The sequence below is a fragment of the Odocoileus virginianus genome, chromosome 31 (assembly GCF_023699985.2).
Source record: "Odocoileus virginianus isolate 20LAN1187 ecotype Illinois chromosome 31, Ovbor_1.2, whole genome shotgun sequence".
In the NCBI taxonomy this organism is placed as follows: Eukaryota; Metazoa; Chordata; class Mammalia; order Artiodactyla; family Cervidae; genus Odocoileus; species Odocoileus virginianus.
The window spans coordinates 38101238-38120330 of NC_069704.1; the positions used below are offsets into that span (position 1 = coordinate 38101238).

General features: G+C 42.0%; 1 protein-coding gene across 1 annotated transcript in view; it reads right to left on the reverse strand.

The window, feature by feature from the left end:
• Positions 1 to 19093, reverse strand: part of DOCK5 (dedicator of cytokinesis 5) — a 269322-nt gene that overhangs the window by 158605 nt on the left and 91624 nt on the right. Inside the window, exons 3-4 of the mRNA XM_070459648.1 lie at positions 10430 to 10470; positions 2190 to 2245 (exon numbers count right to left, since the gene is read on the reverse strand). Of these exons, the coding sequence (XP_070315749.1) occupies positions 2190 to 2245; positions 10430 to 10470 (97 nt within the window). The remainder of the gene's footprint in view (positions 1 to 2189; positions 2246 to 10429; positions 10471 to 19093) is intronic.

Consider the following 19093-nt stretch of genomic DNA (forward strand, 5'->3'; position numbering starts at 1 on the left):
TCAAAGATGCTAATGTGCATCTGGTTCCAGAAAGGAACCAGAACCTGTGCCGTCAACATCAGGTGTGACTGACATCAGTTTGCCCTCTGTCTCCTATTGCTGATGATCTTTCATCTCCACCATCTCCCACTCCTCCAGTCAGTAACTCTTCTTACCTGTTGACTCAATACCAGTGCCTGTATGCCAGCTGTTGTACCGACTACTGTACTTTCCAAGGGGCTGTAAGAGTAAAAATGCTTCTTGTTTGCTTCTTATGTATTATTTGTGTGAAAAGTACTATAAACCTATGACAGTACAGTACTATACAGCCGATGGTGTTGGCTGGGTACCTAGGCTAACTCTGTTGGACTTAACGAACACACTCCCTGGAATGCAACTTGTTCATATGTAGCGGACTTACTATACCAAGCTAGGCTGGCTTCAGCAATTCCCAGGGATGGAAGCCCAAACTGAGTCCTTTCACTGGTTCTGCCAAGTTGCCATTTTATAAGTGAGGGTGGGCAAGTGGAGGGGTATTCATGGCACAAGGTCCTGGGGCTTGGAACCTCACACGAGACCTGCTAGGGGATGAAGTGGGGCTCTCTTTTGCAGCAGAGCTTGGTTTGCTTCTTATTGCTGGCTACCTGCACAGAAAACGTACATATACCAAACCCTCACTTACTCACAGTGCACTTTTAATACAAGGCAGACGTGACATTCATGCACATAAATCCTGTCTGGCATTTTTATGATTAGCAAAAGGAGAGAGTAAAAGCAATCTAATGAATGGGGATTACTGGTGGAATTTCCAGACATCAATAAGAATACAAGATGCCCCCATTAGGTTTGGATTTCAGATAGATTTTTAACTGTAAGTATGTCTCAGGAAATACATGGGACATGAATGTAAATAAAAATTACTTTTTACCTGAGTTTCAAATTTAACTTGACATTCTGAATTTTACCTGGCAACCCTAGTTATTGGAAACATGCCCCAAACTCTGCCTTTCCTCCAATGTGGCCGAGGCTAGTGATCCTGGAGGCTGCCCAGGAACAGTCCATCAGAAAGAAGATTCTCCAAAGACTTCCTTGCAGTTCAGCGGTTAAGAATCTGTCATTTAAGCAAGGGGTGTGGGTTCGATCCCTGGTCAGGGAACTAAGATTCTACATGTCCCAGAGTGTAGCCAAAAATTAAAATAAATAAATAAAACTTGCTTCTGCTTTTTTTTTTTTAATTAAAAAAAAAAAAGGTTGGGGGGAAGGTTCTCCAGTAGGGGCAGGACACATGGTTTTGAGTCCTGATTATATGTGAATTTGGGCACATCTCCATCTATTATCTATAAAATGATGGTGCGGAATTCAGGGCTAAGAATGTTCTCTGTGGCTGTGAGCCGTATGCCTCTGTGACCCACTCCTTTTAACAGCCCTGGAATTCCTGCTCCAAGCTTTCTTTATTCTCTCCTTGATGCTCCTGCCCACTGACTCACCATCAATAAAGTGAATTTTCTCTGCAGAGCACAATCACACATATTAGTTAGTTCATACAATTTTACATCAAGTTCACAACCAGGGACTTCCCCGGTGGTCCAGTGGTTAAGACTCTGGGCTTCCACTCCACGGGGTGCTGGTTTGATCCCTGTTTATCCCACTTCACACGCCATGCAGTACAGCCAAGAAAGGAAAAAATAAAAAAGTTCAGGGCCAATGTGGGGCCAGATTTGTTTTCTCTGATTTGCAGGGGGAAAGCCCCAGGCGCGCTGACTTGTCCAAGGTTCAGAGATAAATAGCACAGGTTGTAGCTTGGTCACCTTGTCATCCCCCAAGGTTCCCAAAGAGAAGGTTCTCAAGTCTTAATGGCTAAAGAGCACCAAATGTTCGTCTGTGTGCGTGTGCGCATGCACACACACACAGACACACACAGAAGCATGCATTAGTGAGCAGCTGGTGCAGGAGGAAGATACAGGCCCTCTATGTTCACTCCTTATCTGCCTCCACTGTCCCAGGGAAGCATGCAAGGGAGGAAAAATATCAAAAGAGAAGGCAGAAGGCATGATGTCAGGAAAAAAATTTTATTTCCCTTTCATCCAACAAGTGGAGTTGACGACCTGAGACAAATAATGCACAAAATGATCCCTTACGATTTCATAAAACCTGTAATGACACTGTACCTTTACCTCACCTGTTAGGCATTTTCCTGCGTTAGAACTTACCCACGGTCTTCCACAGTGGCCTCTTTCAAATGGATGTACGTTTCAGGGAAAATACCCTGTGGACAGAAGAACTTGGGTTAAGCGGCCATAAAAGTGCCTGTCCAACATACTCTGAGGAAAACGTAATTCAAAGAGACACGTATTCTCCAGTGTTCACAGAAGCACTATTTACAATATAGCCAGGACATGGAAGCAACCTAGATGTCCATCGACAGATGAATGGATAAAGAAGATGCGGAAGACTATGTACAATGAAATACTACTCAGCCATAAGAAGGAACAAATTTGGGTCATTTGCAGTGATGTGGGTGCAGCCAGTGTCTGTCATACAGAGTGAAGTCAGCCAGAAAAACAAGTAACACACATTAATGCATATACGTGGAATCCAGAAAAACGGTACAGATGAACCTATTTGCGGGGCAGGAACAGACACACAGATGGAGCAACGTGGTGGGCGGTGGACTGGCAGAACAGCAGTGACACAGACACACTCTCACGCGTCAAAGAGGTAACTAGTGGGGGCTGCAGGACGGCACGGGAGCTCAGCCTGGTTCTCCGCGAGGACCTCGACGGGCAGGATGGGAAGGAGGGCGGGAGGGGATACAATCAAAAAATGGGCCAAAGAACTAAACAGACATTTCTCCAAAGAAGACATACAGATGGCTAACAAACACATGAAAAGATGCTCAACATCACTCATTATCAGAGAAATGCAAATCAAAACCACAATGAGGTACCATTACACGCCAGTCAGGATGGCTGCAATTCAAAAGTCTACAAGCAATAAATGCTGGAGAGGGTGTGGAGAAAAGGGAACCCTCTTACACTGTTGGTGGGAATGCAAACGAGTACAGCCACTATGGAGAACAGTGTGGAAATTTCTTAAAAAACTGGAAATAGAACTGCCATATGACCCAGCAATCCCACTTCTGGGCATACACACCAAGGAAACTAGATCTGAAAGAGACACGTGCACCCCAATGTTCATCGCAGCACTGTTTATAATAGCCAGGACATGGAAGCAACCCAGATGCCCATCAGCAGACGAATGGATAAGGAAGCTGTGGTACATAAACACCATGGAATATTGCTCAGCCATTAAAAAGAATTCATTTGAATCAGTTCTAATGAGATGGATGAAACTGGAGCCCATTATACAGAGCGAAGTAAGGCAGAAAGATAAAGACCAATAGAGTATACTAATGCATATATATGGAATTTAAAAAGATGGTAACGATAACCCTATATGCAAAACAGAAAAAGAGACACAGATGTACAGAACAGACTTTTGGACTCTGTGGGAAAAGGCAAGGGTGGGATGTTTCGAGAGAACAGCATCGAAACATGTATATTATCTAGGGTGAAACAGATCCCCAGCCCAGGCTGGATGCATGAGACAAGTGCTCGGGCCTTGTGCTCTGGGAAGACCCAGAGGGATTGGGTAGAGAGGGAAGTGGGAGGGGGGATTGGGATGGGGAACACATGTAACTCCATGGCTGATTCATGTCAATGTATGACAAAACCCACTACAATACTGTAAAGTAATTAGCCTCCAACTAATAAAAATAAATGAAAAAAAAAAGAAAAAAAAAGAGGGAGGGGATACACACACACATACAGCTGACTCATCTTGTTACACAGCAGAAAATAATACAGCGATGTAAAACAATTATCCTCCAATTAAGAAAAATATCAAAAGCCCTTCAGTTCACTATAAAAGCACAAACAGCGGCAAGTCAAGGGGCTAGGGGGGCAGGGACACCAGGGCACACCTACAGTCTGCAGTCAAGGCTGCAGGGCGTCAGTTACATAGGCTGGCTACCTAAACGAAAGCAGGGTGAACACTGAAAACGTGTAACTGAATCCTGGGGTTCAGAGACCTCAAGATGAACACTTCGTAAACGAACAGGCAAACATGCCCAGGGTCAGCTCAGAGCAGTTAATAGATCCTAAAATGCCTCCAAATTCTACACAACGTGAGGTGCTTCTCTTAAAGGGTTTCGGTAATTAGTAGATGGAGGGCTATGTACTTAGTGGTCCATAAAATTATGGTCATTTTCTAGACCCATTCCTCTCAGCACTTTCACTTAAACAAAATGCATGGAATCAATTAGGCCTGGTTATTTTTAGCCTTTTCCAGTCTCAAACTGCTCTCCATTCTAAATCCCTAAGAGGCAATTTGATGTCGGTATTAAGACACTGCCTGTGGGAAAACTATGCCTAGAAAGACCTAAAAGAAACCCTGGAAACTGGTCAGGAGCAATCTGCAAAACCGCAGACTGGATCTCACCCACAGGAAGCAAGCCATGGATATGAGTTTTCTTAAAACCAAAAGCTTCTGCTGTTCAACTGCATGATGTGCTCATCCATCAGCACAAACACTGCCATTCAGAAAGGCACCGCTGGTCCCTATTTTACGGTACTTTTCAGGCCCGACAAGGAGAGGTACCGGACTAACCGGAAAGTTCATTTGGGTTTTTATGCCATCTTATGGAAAAACCTAAATGAACTTTTGGCCCAACCTAACAGAAGAAGCTGTTTAACAAGCACCCTTAGCTCAATCTGCTTGTAGCCCTGAGCCTGTTAAAACTGTGGCCCTGTGGACATGCCACGTCGGGGTAGGTGACCTCAAAGGTGGGAGAGGGACAGGTCACAGCCTGGGGACCCAGGTCAGAGATGCCCTGTGTACTGAGTGACCCTTATTCGTTCAGAGCCAGAAAAATGAGTGCATTTCAACCAGGGTTGGTTGTGCATCTAGTTTTGTGTGCCACGTTTATCTGAGCAATTCTCTCCTTTCTCCCTTTTAATCCTCTGCCAATAAAACAGGAAAACAGCAAGAAACTTTGAGACTGTGCTGCCCCCAGCACTGGTGATGACAAGGCAGATCCTGCCACTGCCTCAGTCAGAAGCGGCATGGCCTTCCTTTCCCTCCAGGCAGGAAGAACCAAAAACATATACAGATACCTGCCGCTCCTCACTTTGAGAAAGGGGCAGGCATAGGGTACATGAGTGAGAAAGCATAATCCCAATCTTGTTACTGATAAAGACCCAGAACACACACACAAACAAGGTAACACCGACCTCTTTCATGACAAGGACAGGATTCACTGATTTCGGAAAACCGATCACAGAGTTAAACACTAACAAAAATGCAAAGTGTGCGTAATTTCTTTGGGGTTTGATTAATGGGTTTCTGAAGCTCCAGGTCAGTCTTTAGGATGCCAAAGGAATCTTGGGTGCGTCTTCCTTCTGCTGCTGCTGTTGCTAAGTCGCTTCAGTCGTGTCCGACTCTGTGCGACCCCATAGACGGCAGCCCACCAGGCTCCCCCGTCCCTGGGACTCTCCAGGCAAGAACACTGGAGTGGGTTGCCATTTCCTTCTCCAATGTGTGAAACTGAAAAGTGAAATCGAAGTCGCTCAGTCATATCTGACTCTTAGTGAGCCCATGGACTGCAGCCCACCAGGCTCCTCCATCCATGGGATTTTTCAGGCAAGAGTACTGGAGTGGGTTGCCATTGCCTTCTCCATTCCTTCTGCTAGATGGATGTAAATGTTTTGTTGATCCCTATGTTTGTGGAGAACCAGACTTGCCTGCCCAGTGCTCACCTTGAGAACAGGATGCTGAGTGAAATAAGCCAGACACAAAAGGACACGTGCTGTCTGACCTCACTTGTATGAAGGTCCTAGAGTAGTCAGATTCATAGAGACAGAAGAGAACTGGGGTTACAAGGACTGGGAGGAGGGAAGAAGGGGGAGCTTATGTTAAATGCTTATTAGAGTTTCAGTTGGGATAATGAAAAAGTTCTAGAGATGGTGGTAATGGTTTCACAACAATATAACTATACTTAATACACCTCAAATGTACATTTAAAAAAAATTTTTTTTTCATTTATTTTTATTACTTGGAGGCTAATTACTTTACAATATTACAGTGGTTTTTGCCATACACTGACATGAATCAGCCATGGATTTACATGTGTTCCCCCATCCTGAACCCCCCTCCCACCTCCCTCTCCATCAACTGTACATTTTAAAACAGTTAAGGGACTTCCCTGGAGGTCCAGATGTTAAGACTTCACTTTTCAAGGCAGGGGATGTGGGTTCAATCCCTGGTGGGGGAGCTAAGATCCCACACACCTTGTGGCCAAAAAATTAAAACATCAAACAGAAGCAATATTGTAATAAATTCAATAAAGACTTTAAAAATGGTCCACAGTAAAATAAAAGAATTAAAACACTAATTTTCTGTCAAGTATACTGTACAACAACAAAATAAAGCTGTCCAGAACTCATAAAAAGGTGGTGCATTTAATAACAATGAACCACTCAAAGTAGCAGTTAATCAGAAGCCATATTTGCAGGTTAAAATGAGATGTGAAACTGTTGGTCCCAAGGAGTATCCTTCCAGAAGATTTTTCAAATCAAGAAGATAAAGGATTGATTAACTGTTTCATACACCTAAAACTTGATGACTATGCTCCAAATAACAGGGAGAAATCCAAAATAGAAACATTTGTTAACGTAAGTGGCTTATTTTGTAATGGAGCCCTGGGTTGGATCCCTGGGTCGGGAAGATCCCCTGGGGAAAGGAATGGCACCCCACTCCAATACTCTTGCCTGCAGATCCCATGGACAAAGGAGCCTGGCGGGCTACAGTCCATGGGGTCACAAAGAGTTGGACACAACTGAGCGACTAACACTAACGCGGGCAGCAATCATAGCAGGTAATTTATACTGTGTATGCAGACATGATGATTTTCACATTAAGAGTTATCTATTTTGTTGCATTTCCACTGTTACTTGTAGGCATCACCATTCCATGGTAGCATTTGTCCACTTGCAGCCATTTAATTGCTCTTGTAAATCTGAGACTATAGGCTTATTCTTTTTTTTTTTTTTTTTAATATTTGTTTAGTGATTTGTTTTGGCTGCACTGGGTCTGGGTTGCAGCAGAAGCCCCACGGCATGCGGGACCTTAGTTTCCTGACCAGGGATGAAAGCTATGTCCCCACTCGACCACCAGGGAAATCCCTGTAGGCATTTTCTGATGCCATTCTGACACACAGAAAGCCAGAATAAACCTAGGTAATATATTTCTGATTTCCAGCCTCTCTCCATTTTGTTTTTGCTTTCTCAGGGCAACCTATCCACTTGAGTTAAAAAAAAAAAAAGAAAAAGAACTAATGATTTTCTAGATATTACCCTTATCCTTACTTCCACAATCCTGCCAGGATCAATAACCAGTTTCCGCAAATCTCTTGGCTTCTTCCATTTGCAAAACCACTAGCTTGTTTTATCACCACTCTAACCGATTAAGTCTGCTTGTAAATAACACCAGAAATTTCCACTGAAAACAATAGGCTTTTCAAATAGCTCTTCCCCTAAAGACTGACAAACAAGGAGACAGCATTAGGACAGCATTCCAACTAGGCTGGACTGCTTAATGAAGGCGTGGCAAAGTTGAGCAGAATTTATGACAGCTGACTTTGAATTCTCTGTTTTGCCTGGACCTACCAGAAAGATATTTCAACTTGTAAGTCAACAAGTAAATGCATGGCCTTTGTTTGTCTTGTTATTTCTCTGAATTACAAAGTTTAATTATCAATAACTGAGAAAAGCTCTTACTGAAATAATTCTTCTCAAGAGTGAGACTGGAAGTTTAACAGGGTTTTAAGAAAATGAATACAAAAAATTTAAAAACGCATCGAGACTTTGTCATTTAGATCCTAGTGAAGCACCCCATCAACTTTCCAAAGCAGACAACAGATGGATTCTGGTGTATTAGGACATCATAAGATGCCTTAGAGATGCTCCAAAGAGAGTCTTACAGACTGCAGACACTGAAAGGAAAAACTGTGGTTTGGGACCTTGTTTCAACATAATTCACCTGCATCAGTTAAAAATATAAAATTCTGTTTGGTTTTCAAAGTTTGTATGATCTTATCCGAGTGGCTCTTTATGTTTTAAAATGAACTTAAAAAAAGGATTGGTGATTAAGTGACATAAGTATTGCTGCACTTGAAATTTAGAACTTCAAAATTATTCACTCTAATCCTGCTTTGAAAAATAACTCGTGCTTATGCTCAGTCATGTCCAACTTTTTGTGACCTCATGGACTGGAACCTACCAGGTTCCTCTGTTCATGGGATTCTCCAGGCAAGAATACTGGAGTGGGTTGCCAGGCCCTCCTCCAGGGGATCTTCCTGACCCAGGGATTGAACCCAAGTCTTCAGTAGCTCCTGCATTGGCAGGTGGATTCTTTATCACTGAGCCACAGGGAAGCATGAAAAATAACTACCACTTCCATAATTGTGAGTAAAATAAACACTGATAGGGTTCAACTGAAATCAAGAAGCAGAAGTGGCTGGAAACTAGGTTCCCTTGTTAACAAGCGCACTACAAGAAAGTCCTTTGCTCTGGTCCTAACATGCTCTCATTCACACCAGAACATCTGCTGTCTTGGGTCCTTATATGAAGGCCCAGGGAAACTAAAGTCAGCAAGAGTTTACTCCTTTAATCAAATGATTTATCATTATTTTCACTATACTTAAGTAGAAAATGAAGACCCAGAGGCACAAGCATCTAACTGTGGGTATAAAAATTCAGCATCAGAATTTTAGGGAGGGATAAAAGGACTAAAACTGTGGGAGTGGATAACCACATTAAAAGCAAACACTCCTTTATTTTGGTAGATTATTAAATTGTCAGAGTTAATAAACTGTGTGTGTGTACATACACGTGCAAATACTGACTGCTGGTTGAGCATCAACAATACAGAAAGCTTAACTAGGGCAGTCATGGTTCTAAACGGCCTATACCTTCTAGAAAGGTGTTTTTCTGGGCCCACCTTTTTAAAATTAGTTTTTATTGGAGCATTGTTGCTTTACAATGGTGGGTTGTTTCTGATGTATATCAAAGTGAACCAGCGATATGTTTGCACGCAACATCCCCTCTTTCATGGATTTCCTTACCACTCTGGTTACTAGGGAGCACTGAGTCACTCCCTGTGTATACAGTCGGTGCTCACTAGTTCCCTATTTTATACACAGTAGTGCATGTACATCAGTCCCAACCTCCCAGCCCACAGCCTTACTGAGACTTATGTGCGAGCATCTCTTTTGTCTGGTGCTGTATTTGTAAAGTAAAACCAGTGGGTTTGTGTTTCTTCCTTTTATTGAGTTCTTGATCGATTCTGAAATGTTCCTCTCACCCTTCCTAATTCACTCTTTTGGATGGGAACTAATTGTGAAATAGCATGGCCCCATCAACACTGTTCTTTTCAAAAGAAAGTGCTGACAGGCTATGCAGTGCCAGTCTGCAGTGTCACAGAAAAAGTGCTGACCTGACCTGAAATAAACCGAGAGGGTATTAACCTAACTCACAGGTTTTCTTTAGCTTGACTATTAGCAGCTTTGGCACTGGGAAAAGGAACCCACGAGGGCCAGTGTTTTTCAAATTCTTTGCCCATGATGGGACAGCAACCCAGCACAACTGTCATAAAACATAATTAAAAATAGACAAAATACTGTAAAATATACACCTAACACAAAAGTTTCCTGAAACGTGACTTACCATGGCATTCCATTTCCTTTCTATTTTTCAGTTTGAGTTATAAAAAGATGTTGGTTCTAACCCACTCTGTTGATTTCGTGTGAGTTTCACAGTTGGAAAACTAGGACTCTGAGGCCTTTCCTGGTGGTCCAGTGGTTAAGACGCTTCACTCCCAATGCAGGCGGCAAAGAGTCAATCCCTGGTCAGGGAACTAAGATCCCACACGCCAACGGCGTGGCTCCCGCCAATAAAAAACCTACTACTCTGGTTTTCCATTTTATAAAAAAGGGAAGAGTCACGTGGAAATGGGGAGACCCTGTGGTTCTGGGATTTCAGCACTGGAACTAAAGGGTAAACAGAGAAGTCCCTCCTCCCCTGATACAGAGCAGCATCCCTAGATGACCACATTGCTCAGCTCAAGCCACCAAAGAGCCTGCAGACACCCTACCTGGGGTGTCAGATTCACCTCCAGCTTTTATCCTTGAGCTGGCTGGTGGGAAATACAGCCATGGGACTTGGACTCTTTCACCTGAACAGTGAGGTCAGACAATTTGCTTTTGAATCTACAGAACAGCCGTCAAAGAGAAAGCAAACTGGGCCCACAGACAGCAGATAATGGGATCAGATCAGACAACACAAGACTGGCAGACAGTAGATTTCTAAGTAGAACACTGAACCATAAGCCATACCTTTTTAGATTTATTTTGGAGAGTGTATCCTCTGTACCAACCTGTCAGGGAAGAAGAGAAGACAGAATCGAGTACGTTATCTGGGACAACACACAGACATTAGCAACATACATCCTCATAACCCGGGTCTCCTGCATTGCAGGCAGATTCTTTACCGTCTGAGCCAACAGTGAAGCCCATGGTTTGGGTGTGGACATGGAGTCCAGGAGACCTCTGGCAGACAACATGAACACTGTCATTTATTATACAGTAAAAATCTAGATTTATTTCAGAGCTGCATTGTCTTGATAACTAAAGGATTTAAAATTCACTTAGAACCACTCCTCATCACTTCTCCTTTGGAGAACGGACCAAAAAATTAAATAAATAACAAGATGGAAGACAGCTCAGTCTCTTAACACCTTAATCCCTTCCAGTCATTCATTAAATGCTTTTGCATGAATGAACATGAACTTTCATCCATTTATATACATTCTGTGAGTTACCTTATACTACTAAAATAGATATTTTAAAGTAATTTATATATAGTCTCTCCTTCTTGCTTTCGCTCCCACCCCTACACCCCTCTCCCCCAGGATAAGAACCAATATTCTGGAACAATTTTAAATCAGAGTAGCAAACCTATATATATAAACCTTATATATATACATATATGTATGTATGTATCAAACCTTATGTATATTTACACCTAAAAACAAACTGAAACAAATAAAACAACATTTTAGACAATTCTTGGCAATGCTGCAATACTCCTCTACATAAAAAGATTTTATGTGTTTGCTTAACAAGGCTTTAAGTAAAGTTTTTAACTTCCTTCTAAAAATTCCAATCGATACACATATTCCTATGGATGTTTTCCCACCCTCTATCTTATAAAGGGAGTATATAATTTAATCTATCCATAAATAGATACTGGATAATGAAAATTTATTGAATACCTAATAGAGGTAATTCACTGATAATTTTGCTCATTCCCTATAACCATGAGGCATTAGAGTGGTTATTCTGCCTACGTAAACCTTGTCAGCAGTCCAGATGTATAAAGGAGCCATACACACACAATGAGTACAGGCCAGCCATGATGGAAACTTCAGGCATGCTGTTTCTGGACAAAATCATAACTGGAAAACACACATGCATTCCAACGTTCACAGCAGCACTACTTACAATAGCCAAGACATGGAAGCAACCTAAATATCCATCGACAAATGAATGGATAAAGAAAATGCGCTTCATATACAGAACAGAATACTGCCCAGTCATAAAGCAGCAATGGATGGGCCTAGAGATTATCGAACTATGTGAAGTCAGAAACAACATAAGATATTACCGGGATGGGGAATACATGAAAATCCATGGCTAATTCATTTCAATGTATGACAAAAACCACTGCAATGTTGTAAAGTAATTAGCCTCCAACTAATAAAAATAAATGGAAAAAAAAAAGATATTATGCTGTGGACTGGTATCTTTAATTAGGAGTCGTGTTCCCTATTCAGACATTTTTTTGTCAATCATGGGCTTTGATGCAAATCTGTAACCAGTCCACAGCATAATACCCCCTTCTAATCAGTTAAAAACAAGAAAATCCTTAACACTTTTGAATGCTGACAGTTTAAAATTTGTGAAAATATTAATAACTCTATGCTTCAAGAAGGTAAATTCAGCTTCCTAATATATCCAAAATAGTTTGTGTCCAGTGTTGGATGATTTTATATAGAACAAATTATGGAAGAGTTCTATTAGCAGATGCATGAAATTAAAAAAAAAATTTTTTTGAAGTGTAGTTGGTTTACAATATGTTAATTTCTGGTGTACAACAAAGTGATATAGTTACATATACATTTATATATGTGTATCTGTGTGTATATGTTCTAATATTCCTTTCCATTATAGTTTATTATAGGATATTGACTATACTTACAATAGCCAAGACATGGAAACAAGACTTTAGTCTCTTCCAAGCAGTTTTCATCTCTTTATGTCCTATAAACCCAAGATGTTGTACCACAGACTGGGCTCACTTTCAGAGGGGGAACTTATCAATACTTTTGTAAACAGTGTTTTGGCACAGCTGTCCATCAGAGAATTATGCTTCTGAAACCTGTCATTTTTGAAAACTTTTTTTTCAAACCTCCTAAGTCTTTTCTAGGAAATGGCAACCTACTCTTGCCTGAAAAATCCCATGGACAGAGGAGCCTGGCAGGCTACAGTCCATGCGATCACAAAGAGTCGGACACGACTTAGTGACCAATAACAACAAAGTCTTCTTTACAACTGCAGTCGTGTGCAACGCCCTCTAAAGGCTCAAGATCACCGTGCTCAATTCTGCAAAACTGAACACTCACATTCCATGGCACTGGGCACTGGCAGAACACTGTCTGTTTCTGGAGCTTTCATCATACATGCTGAGGACTTTATAAATTCAGCTGCTAATAAATCCAAGAGATATGGTAATAGTCTGAGAGTACACTTGCTCATTTCCACATTACAAACCAGAGTTGTGATACAAGTGAGAACATGAATTTCCAATTAATGCCAACACCTAAAGCAAGATAATTACAGTTAAATACAGTACGCTACTGGCCTGTTGAAAGCGTTATCAGCAAGCAGCCATTATCAGTCGTGTGAACTGGCTGGAATCTCAGTTGCTGTCTTAAAAAATGAAGGGAATGGTGGAGGGATGGTAAGCCCAGAGGACTAGGTGAAATGACAATCTCACTTTTATTTTGGTGAAATGACAATCTCAAAAAGTAAGCTTCTGGCAACCATGGGGAACTTCAAAAGTGATTCTATGCAGGGACATCCCTGGCAGTAGAGTGGTTAGGACTCCACGCTTTCACGACCAGGCCTGGGATCAAGCCCTGGTTGAGGAGCTAAGACCCTACAAGCCACAGTGCAGCCAAAAAAAAAGTGATTCTATGCGAAAGGTTGATCCGTTTGGGAAGAGAGTCATTTCTATTTTCCTGGGGCTGACACAATCCAGAATAAAACTGTCCCCTCCAATTTAAAAACATCAGAGAGTCCCTAATTCCACTGTCAAGTCACTTACTTAAGCTGGTTTCTCAGATAATCTCCATCAGCCAAGATTCCATCATCACCTGCTCCATTTCATCTCACCTGTCCAAATGCATCTCTGCCCACTGCCCACTTTCTGGCTCCCATAGGACAGGTCACTTACTTGGCTCTTCACCCCCTCTACATACAACCATTCAATAAATATTTATTAAGCACTAGTTTAGATACCATGGCTCTAACATAAAATATGATATATATGATGATCTCAGAGGATGACAGAGTTAGCTAAAAGCACTCAAGGAGAGCACATGGCAGAAAATAATTAGCAACATGGGGCATGATAAAATGGAATGAACTACAGCTATATACAAACAACATGTGTGAACCTAAAAACCATTATGCAGAATGAAAGAAACTAAACAAAACAGACATGCATAATTCTATTTACATAAAGCTGAAGGGCAGACAAACTAATTAATCCACGGTGATCTAAATTAGAGGAGTTTTTTTTTTTTTTAAAGTGGGAATTGCACAGAAGAAGGTGACGGAACTTTCTGGAGCACGGGGAATGCTCTGTATTCTTGACTGGAGTATTACACACATATTGTGCACTCAATTTGTTTAAATTCCTTGAATTGTACCTAAGATGAGTGTATTTCATTGTATATACATTGCACTGCAATTTCTAAAAAACATTAAAAAAATGTAAACTTATCAAAGGAACAAAAAGCTACGAACAAAGCTAGTGGAGGTGATGGAATTCCAGTTGAGCTATTTTATATCCTAAAAGATATTGCTGTAAAGAGCTGCACTGAATATGTCAGCAAATCTGGAAAACTCAGCAGTGGCCATGGAACCGGAAGAGGTCAGTTTTCAATTCAATCCCAAAGAAAGGCAATGACAAAGAATGTCCAAACTACCGCACAATTGCACTCATCTCACACGCTAGGCTAAGTAATGCTCAAAATTCTTCAAGCCAGGCTTCAACAGTATGTGAACCATGAACTTCCAGATGTTCAAACTGAATTTAGAAAAGACAGAGGAAAAAAAAAAAGAAAAGGCAGAGGAACCAGAGATCAAATTGCCAACATCTATTGGATCATCGAAAAAAGAAATGAGTTCCAGAAAAACATCTACTTCTGCTTTATTGACTAAGCCTAAGCCTTTGACTGTGTGGATCACAACAAACTGTGGAAAACTCTTCAAGAGATGGGAATACCAGACCACCTTACCTGCCTCCTGAGAAATCTGTATACAGGTCAAGAAGCAACAGTTAGAAACGGACATGCAACAATGGACTGGTTCCAAATTGGGAAAGGAGTACTTCAAGGCTGTATGTTGTCACCCTGCTTATTTAACTTCTATGCAGAGTACAGCATGCGAAATGCCAGGATGGATGAAGCACAAGCTGGAATCAACATTTCCAAGAGAAATATCAATAACTTTAGATATGCAGATGACACCACCCTTTTGGCAGAAAGCAAAGAAGAAATAAAGAGCCTCTTGATGAAAGTGAAAGAGGAGAGTGAAAAAGATGGCTTAAAACTCAACATTCAGAAAACTAAGATCATGGCATCCAGTCCTGTCACTTCATGGCAAAGAGATGGGTAAACAGTGACAGACTTTATTCTTCTGGGCTCCAAAATCACTGCAGATGGTGACTGCAGCCATGAAATTAAAAGATGTTTGCTCCTTGGAAGAAAAGCTATGACCAACCTAGGCATGTGGAATCCATGAGCTTGCCTTCAGAATACTATCACAAAAAGTAGAAACCCAGGCAGACGGGGAAACCAAAGAGAAGATGTTAGCCTATGGGAAAGTGAAAGTGAAGTCGCTCAGTCATGTCCGACTCTTTGAGACCCCATGGACTGTAGCCCACCAGGCTCCTCCACCCATGGGCTTTTTCCAGGCAAGAGTACTGGAGTGGGTTGCCATTTCCTTCTCCATAGCCAACCTAGACAGCATATTAAAAAGCACAGACATTACTTTGCTGACATAGGTCCATCCAGTCAAAGCTACGGTTTTTCCAGTAGTCATGTATGGATATGAGAGCTGGACTATAAAGAAAGCAAAGAATTTATGCTTTTGAACTGTAGTGTTGGAGAAGACTCTTGAGAGTCCCTTGGACTTCAAGAAGATCCAACCAGTCCATCCTAAAGGAAATAGGTCCTGAATATTCATTGGAAGGACTGATGTTGAAGCTGAAACTCCAATACTTTAGCCACCTGATGCAAAGATCTGACTCCTTGGAAAAGACCCTGATGCTGGGAAAGATTGAGGGCAGGAGGAGAAGGGGACAGCAGAGGATGAGATGGTTGGATGGCATCACCAACTCAATGGACATGAGTTGGAGCAAGCTCCAGAAGCTGGTGATGGACAGGGAAGCCTGGCGTGCTGCAGTCCATGGGGTTGCAAAGAGTCGGACATGACTGAGCAACTGAACTGAACTGATCAAAGGAACATTATGAAGTATCCACCTCAAAGTGACACAGAATTCAACAATAAAGGCATTGCTCATGTATCACTGAATATTTTTGTTGGAAAGTACCTTGAAACCAGTTTCAGCCATATGTGAAAAATCAGAGTTTTTACTCCAATTTCTCCATTGTTTTTACTTTGTATTGTGTCTCTCCAATGACACTGTTCAGGTTCCTTGTTTGGGGCTCTGAAACTGATTCTGAACGAGCACTTCTATTTCCAAAAATTCAATCCCAGACTGGAGATTAATTTACTCATTCAACAAAAAGATGCTCAGGAGAGCAAGACCTATAACATCTTTGTCCTATTTGGTCTCATTTTTTAACGGGAAGAGAAAAACAAATATGGGAACACATAAGGGTATGAAAAAAGTCATTTCATAAAGGTCTAAAAGTTATTAGAGAAAGAGTGACAATGTACCCTGACATTCACTGCCACACTATTCAGAACAGCAAAGACATGGAAGCAACCTAAGTGTCTACTCAACAAATGAATGGATAAAGACAATGTGGCTTATATAGACAGTGGAATATTACTCAGCCATAATAATGAAATAAAGCCACTTGGAGCAACATGGATGGACCCAGAGATCATACTAAGTGAAGTCAGAGAAAGATAAATATATGACATTACTTATAAATGGTATTAGTCGATCAACTGTATCTGACTCTTTTCAACACCATAGACTGTAGCCTGCCAGGTTCCTTTGCCCATGGGATTCTCCAGGCAAAAATACTGGAGTGGGTAGCCATTCCCTTCTCCAGGGGATCTTCCTGACCCGGGATCAAACCTGGGTCTCCAGCACTGCAGGTAGATTCTTTAAGGTCTGAGTCACCAGGAAATCCCAAATATACATGTGGAGTCTAAAAAATGATGCAAATGAACTTATTTACAAAAACAGAAACAGACTCACAGATTTAGAAAACAAATTTATGTTTACCAAAGGGGAAAGGCAGGAAGAAGGGATAATCAGTAGGAGTTAGGGATTAACATTACGCACTACTACACATAAAATAGATAACAAACAAGGACCTATTGTCTAGTACAGGGTACTATAGTCAATATTTTACAATAACCTAAAAATGGAAAAGAATGTGAAAAACAATAAATATACAAGTATTTTTTTTAACTGAATCACTTTGCTATATACTTGAAGCTAACACAACACGGTAAATCAACTGTACTTCAATTTAAACAAAAAAAAAGTGACAAGTGGAGGTGGGTTACTTCAGCATGCATAGACAGAAAATTCTCTCTGCTGAGGATTCACATTGCTAATGTGGTCATTCATTTATTATACATAAAACACTTATTCAACCCTAGCATGCCAGACACTGTCTTCAAGGAGGAAGGAAATAGACTGTAAACAAATAATGTATTACAAAAGGTCCTTTAATGGTAATGCTTGGAGACACTCGGCGCACACAACGGCGGGGTTATGAATATGCTGAAGGCAGTTACTGACTGGAAGATTTTTTTTTTGAACCATAAAAGCATCATTTACATGTGTAAGGCATGAAGCATTTTGTAAAATCTCTCATTTTGCAGTCCCAGAATAAATCTGTTTCCTCTCTGCTCCCTCCATCAATAAATGATTTTTATTGTAGTAAAATAAACATGACATGAATTTTAACATTTTAACTATTTGAAAGTACACAATTATTCGCATTAAGTACATTCACACTGTTGTACAATCATAATTTTTTACCTTCCCAGGAATTAAAGGCAAGAAAGAGATAGGGAACCATGGTTTCTATGCACCTTCTTCGGGCAGTGTAGCCAGCCAGGCTCCTCTGTGGGATTCTCCAGGCATGAATACTGGAGTGGGTTGCCATTCCCTTCTCTAGGGAATCTTCCCAACCCAGGGATCAAACCCAGGTCTCCAGCATTGTAGGCAGATTCTCTTCTGCTGCGCCACGAGGGAAGCCCAAAGCCTGGCTGGTCAGGAGTGGGATTCGAACCCACACCTTCAGAAGGTTCTGCAACCTGAAGGCAGGTCTGTGCCTCACACGGCTAGGCCATCCTGATGGAGGAAGAGCCAGGGCTACGTCCTGTTGGTTTTTGTTGACGTGTCACTGGCCTGGTAGCTCGCTGGGTGAAGCAGAGTTAAGTAGGCCAAGGTCGAAGGTTCCAGGTCAGCCTGTCAGGTTTCCACGCCCTCGGCCTGTCCTCCCGCTCCCAGTGAGTGTCCCTCAGAGACAAGCCTGAGGTTCCCCCCAGAGGGAAGCGGGGAAGCGGGGCAAACCTCTACTGGACTTCGTTGCTACATCTTTGCCTGAAGGCAGCCCAGAGTCACTGGGGGGTTCAGGAAGTCCACTTTCTGAATGCAAGGACCATCTCAGTGGGGCTTTTGAAACTAAATTCAAAGGCAGACAGCCAAAAGGATGCAAAGACAGTCAGAGGCAATTCTATTCTTTCGTATCGTTTTGTGAGACAATCAGTCATCCAGGTCAGGCACGTGCAGTAACTGCTGGGAGTCTGAGCTCCAAAGAACTGAGTTCACAGAAATTTAACAGCCTCACCTTGAAAAAGAGGAAACTCAGGTAAGGAACTGAAAAGGTTGTCCAGAGTCAAGCAGTGACTTACTAGCTAAGATGAGGATCTGAACATGGGCTTCCTAGGGCACACTTCATAGCTGACTGCCCCCTCACTGCTCCTGGAGGGAGTGGGGGGTGCAGGGGGAGGAGCTCGGCCACAGAATCCTCTCAATATAAACCCCACAGACACAAGCGCAGCAAGTCAGCGGAAAAGCAAGATGGCGATCTTTTGTTCCGTCTTTTGTTTCTTGAATGAACAAGAAAGAGTCGTGTCTTTGTGGTACCTGGAACACAGCAGACACTCAATACATTTCGGATGAATATATTAATGAGAAAGAGAACTCCTAGAGCTAACGGCCACGGACAGAACAGACTGGTGGAGGACCCCCTAAATCTGCTCCTCTGGGGCAAGACTGACTGAAAAGGTCTGAGACATCCTTCTCTTCTTTCCGAGATCCCATACCCAGTGGCAGAGCAGGGTGGGGCCCGAGCACCTGCCTGGGAGGCCAGGGACAGAAGAGACACCACTTCTTATGAGAAAGACTCACTGAAACCCAAAGGCCTAGGTCTCCATCCTGGTTCTGTGCTCATCAAGTCTGCCAGACTCCCATTGGTCAACTATTCATTTCAA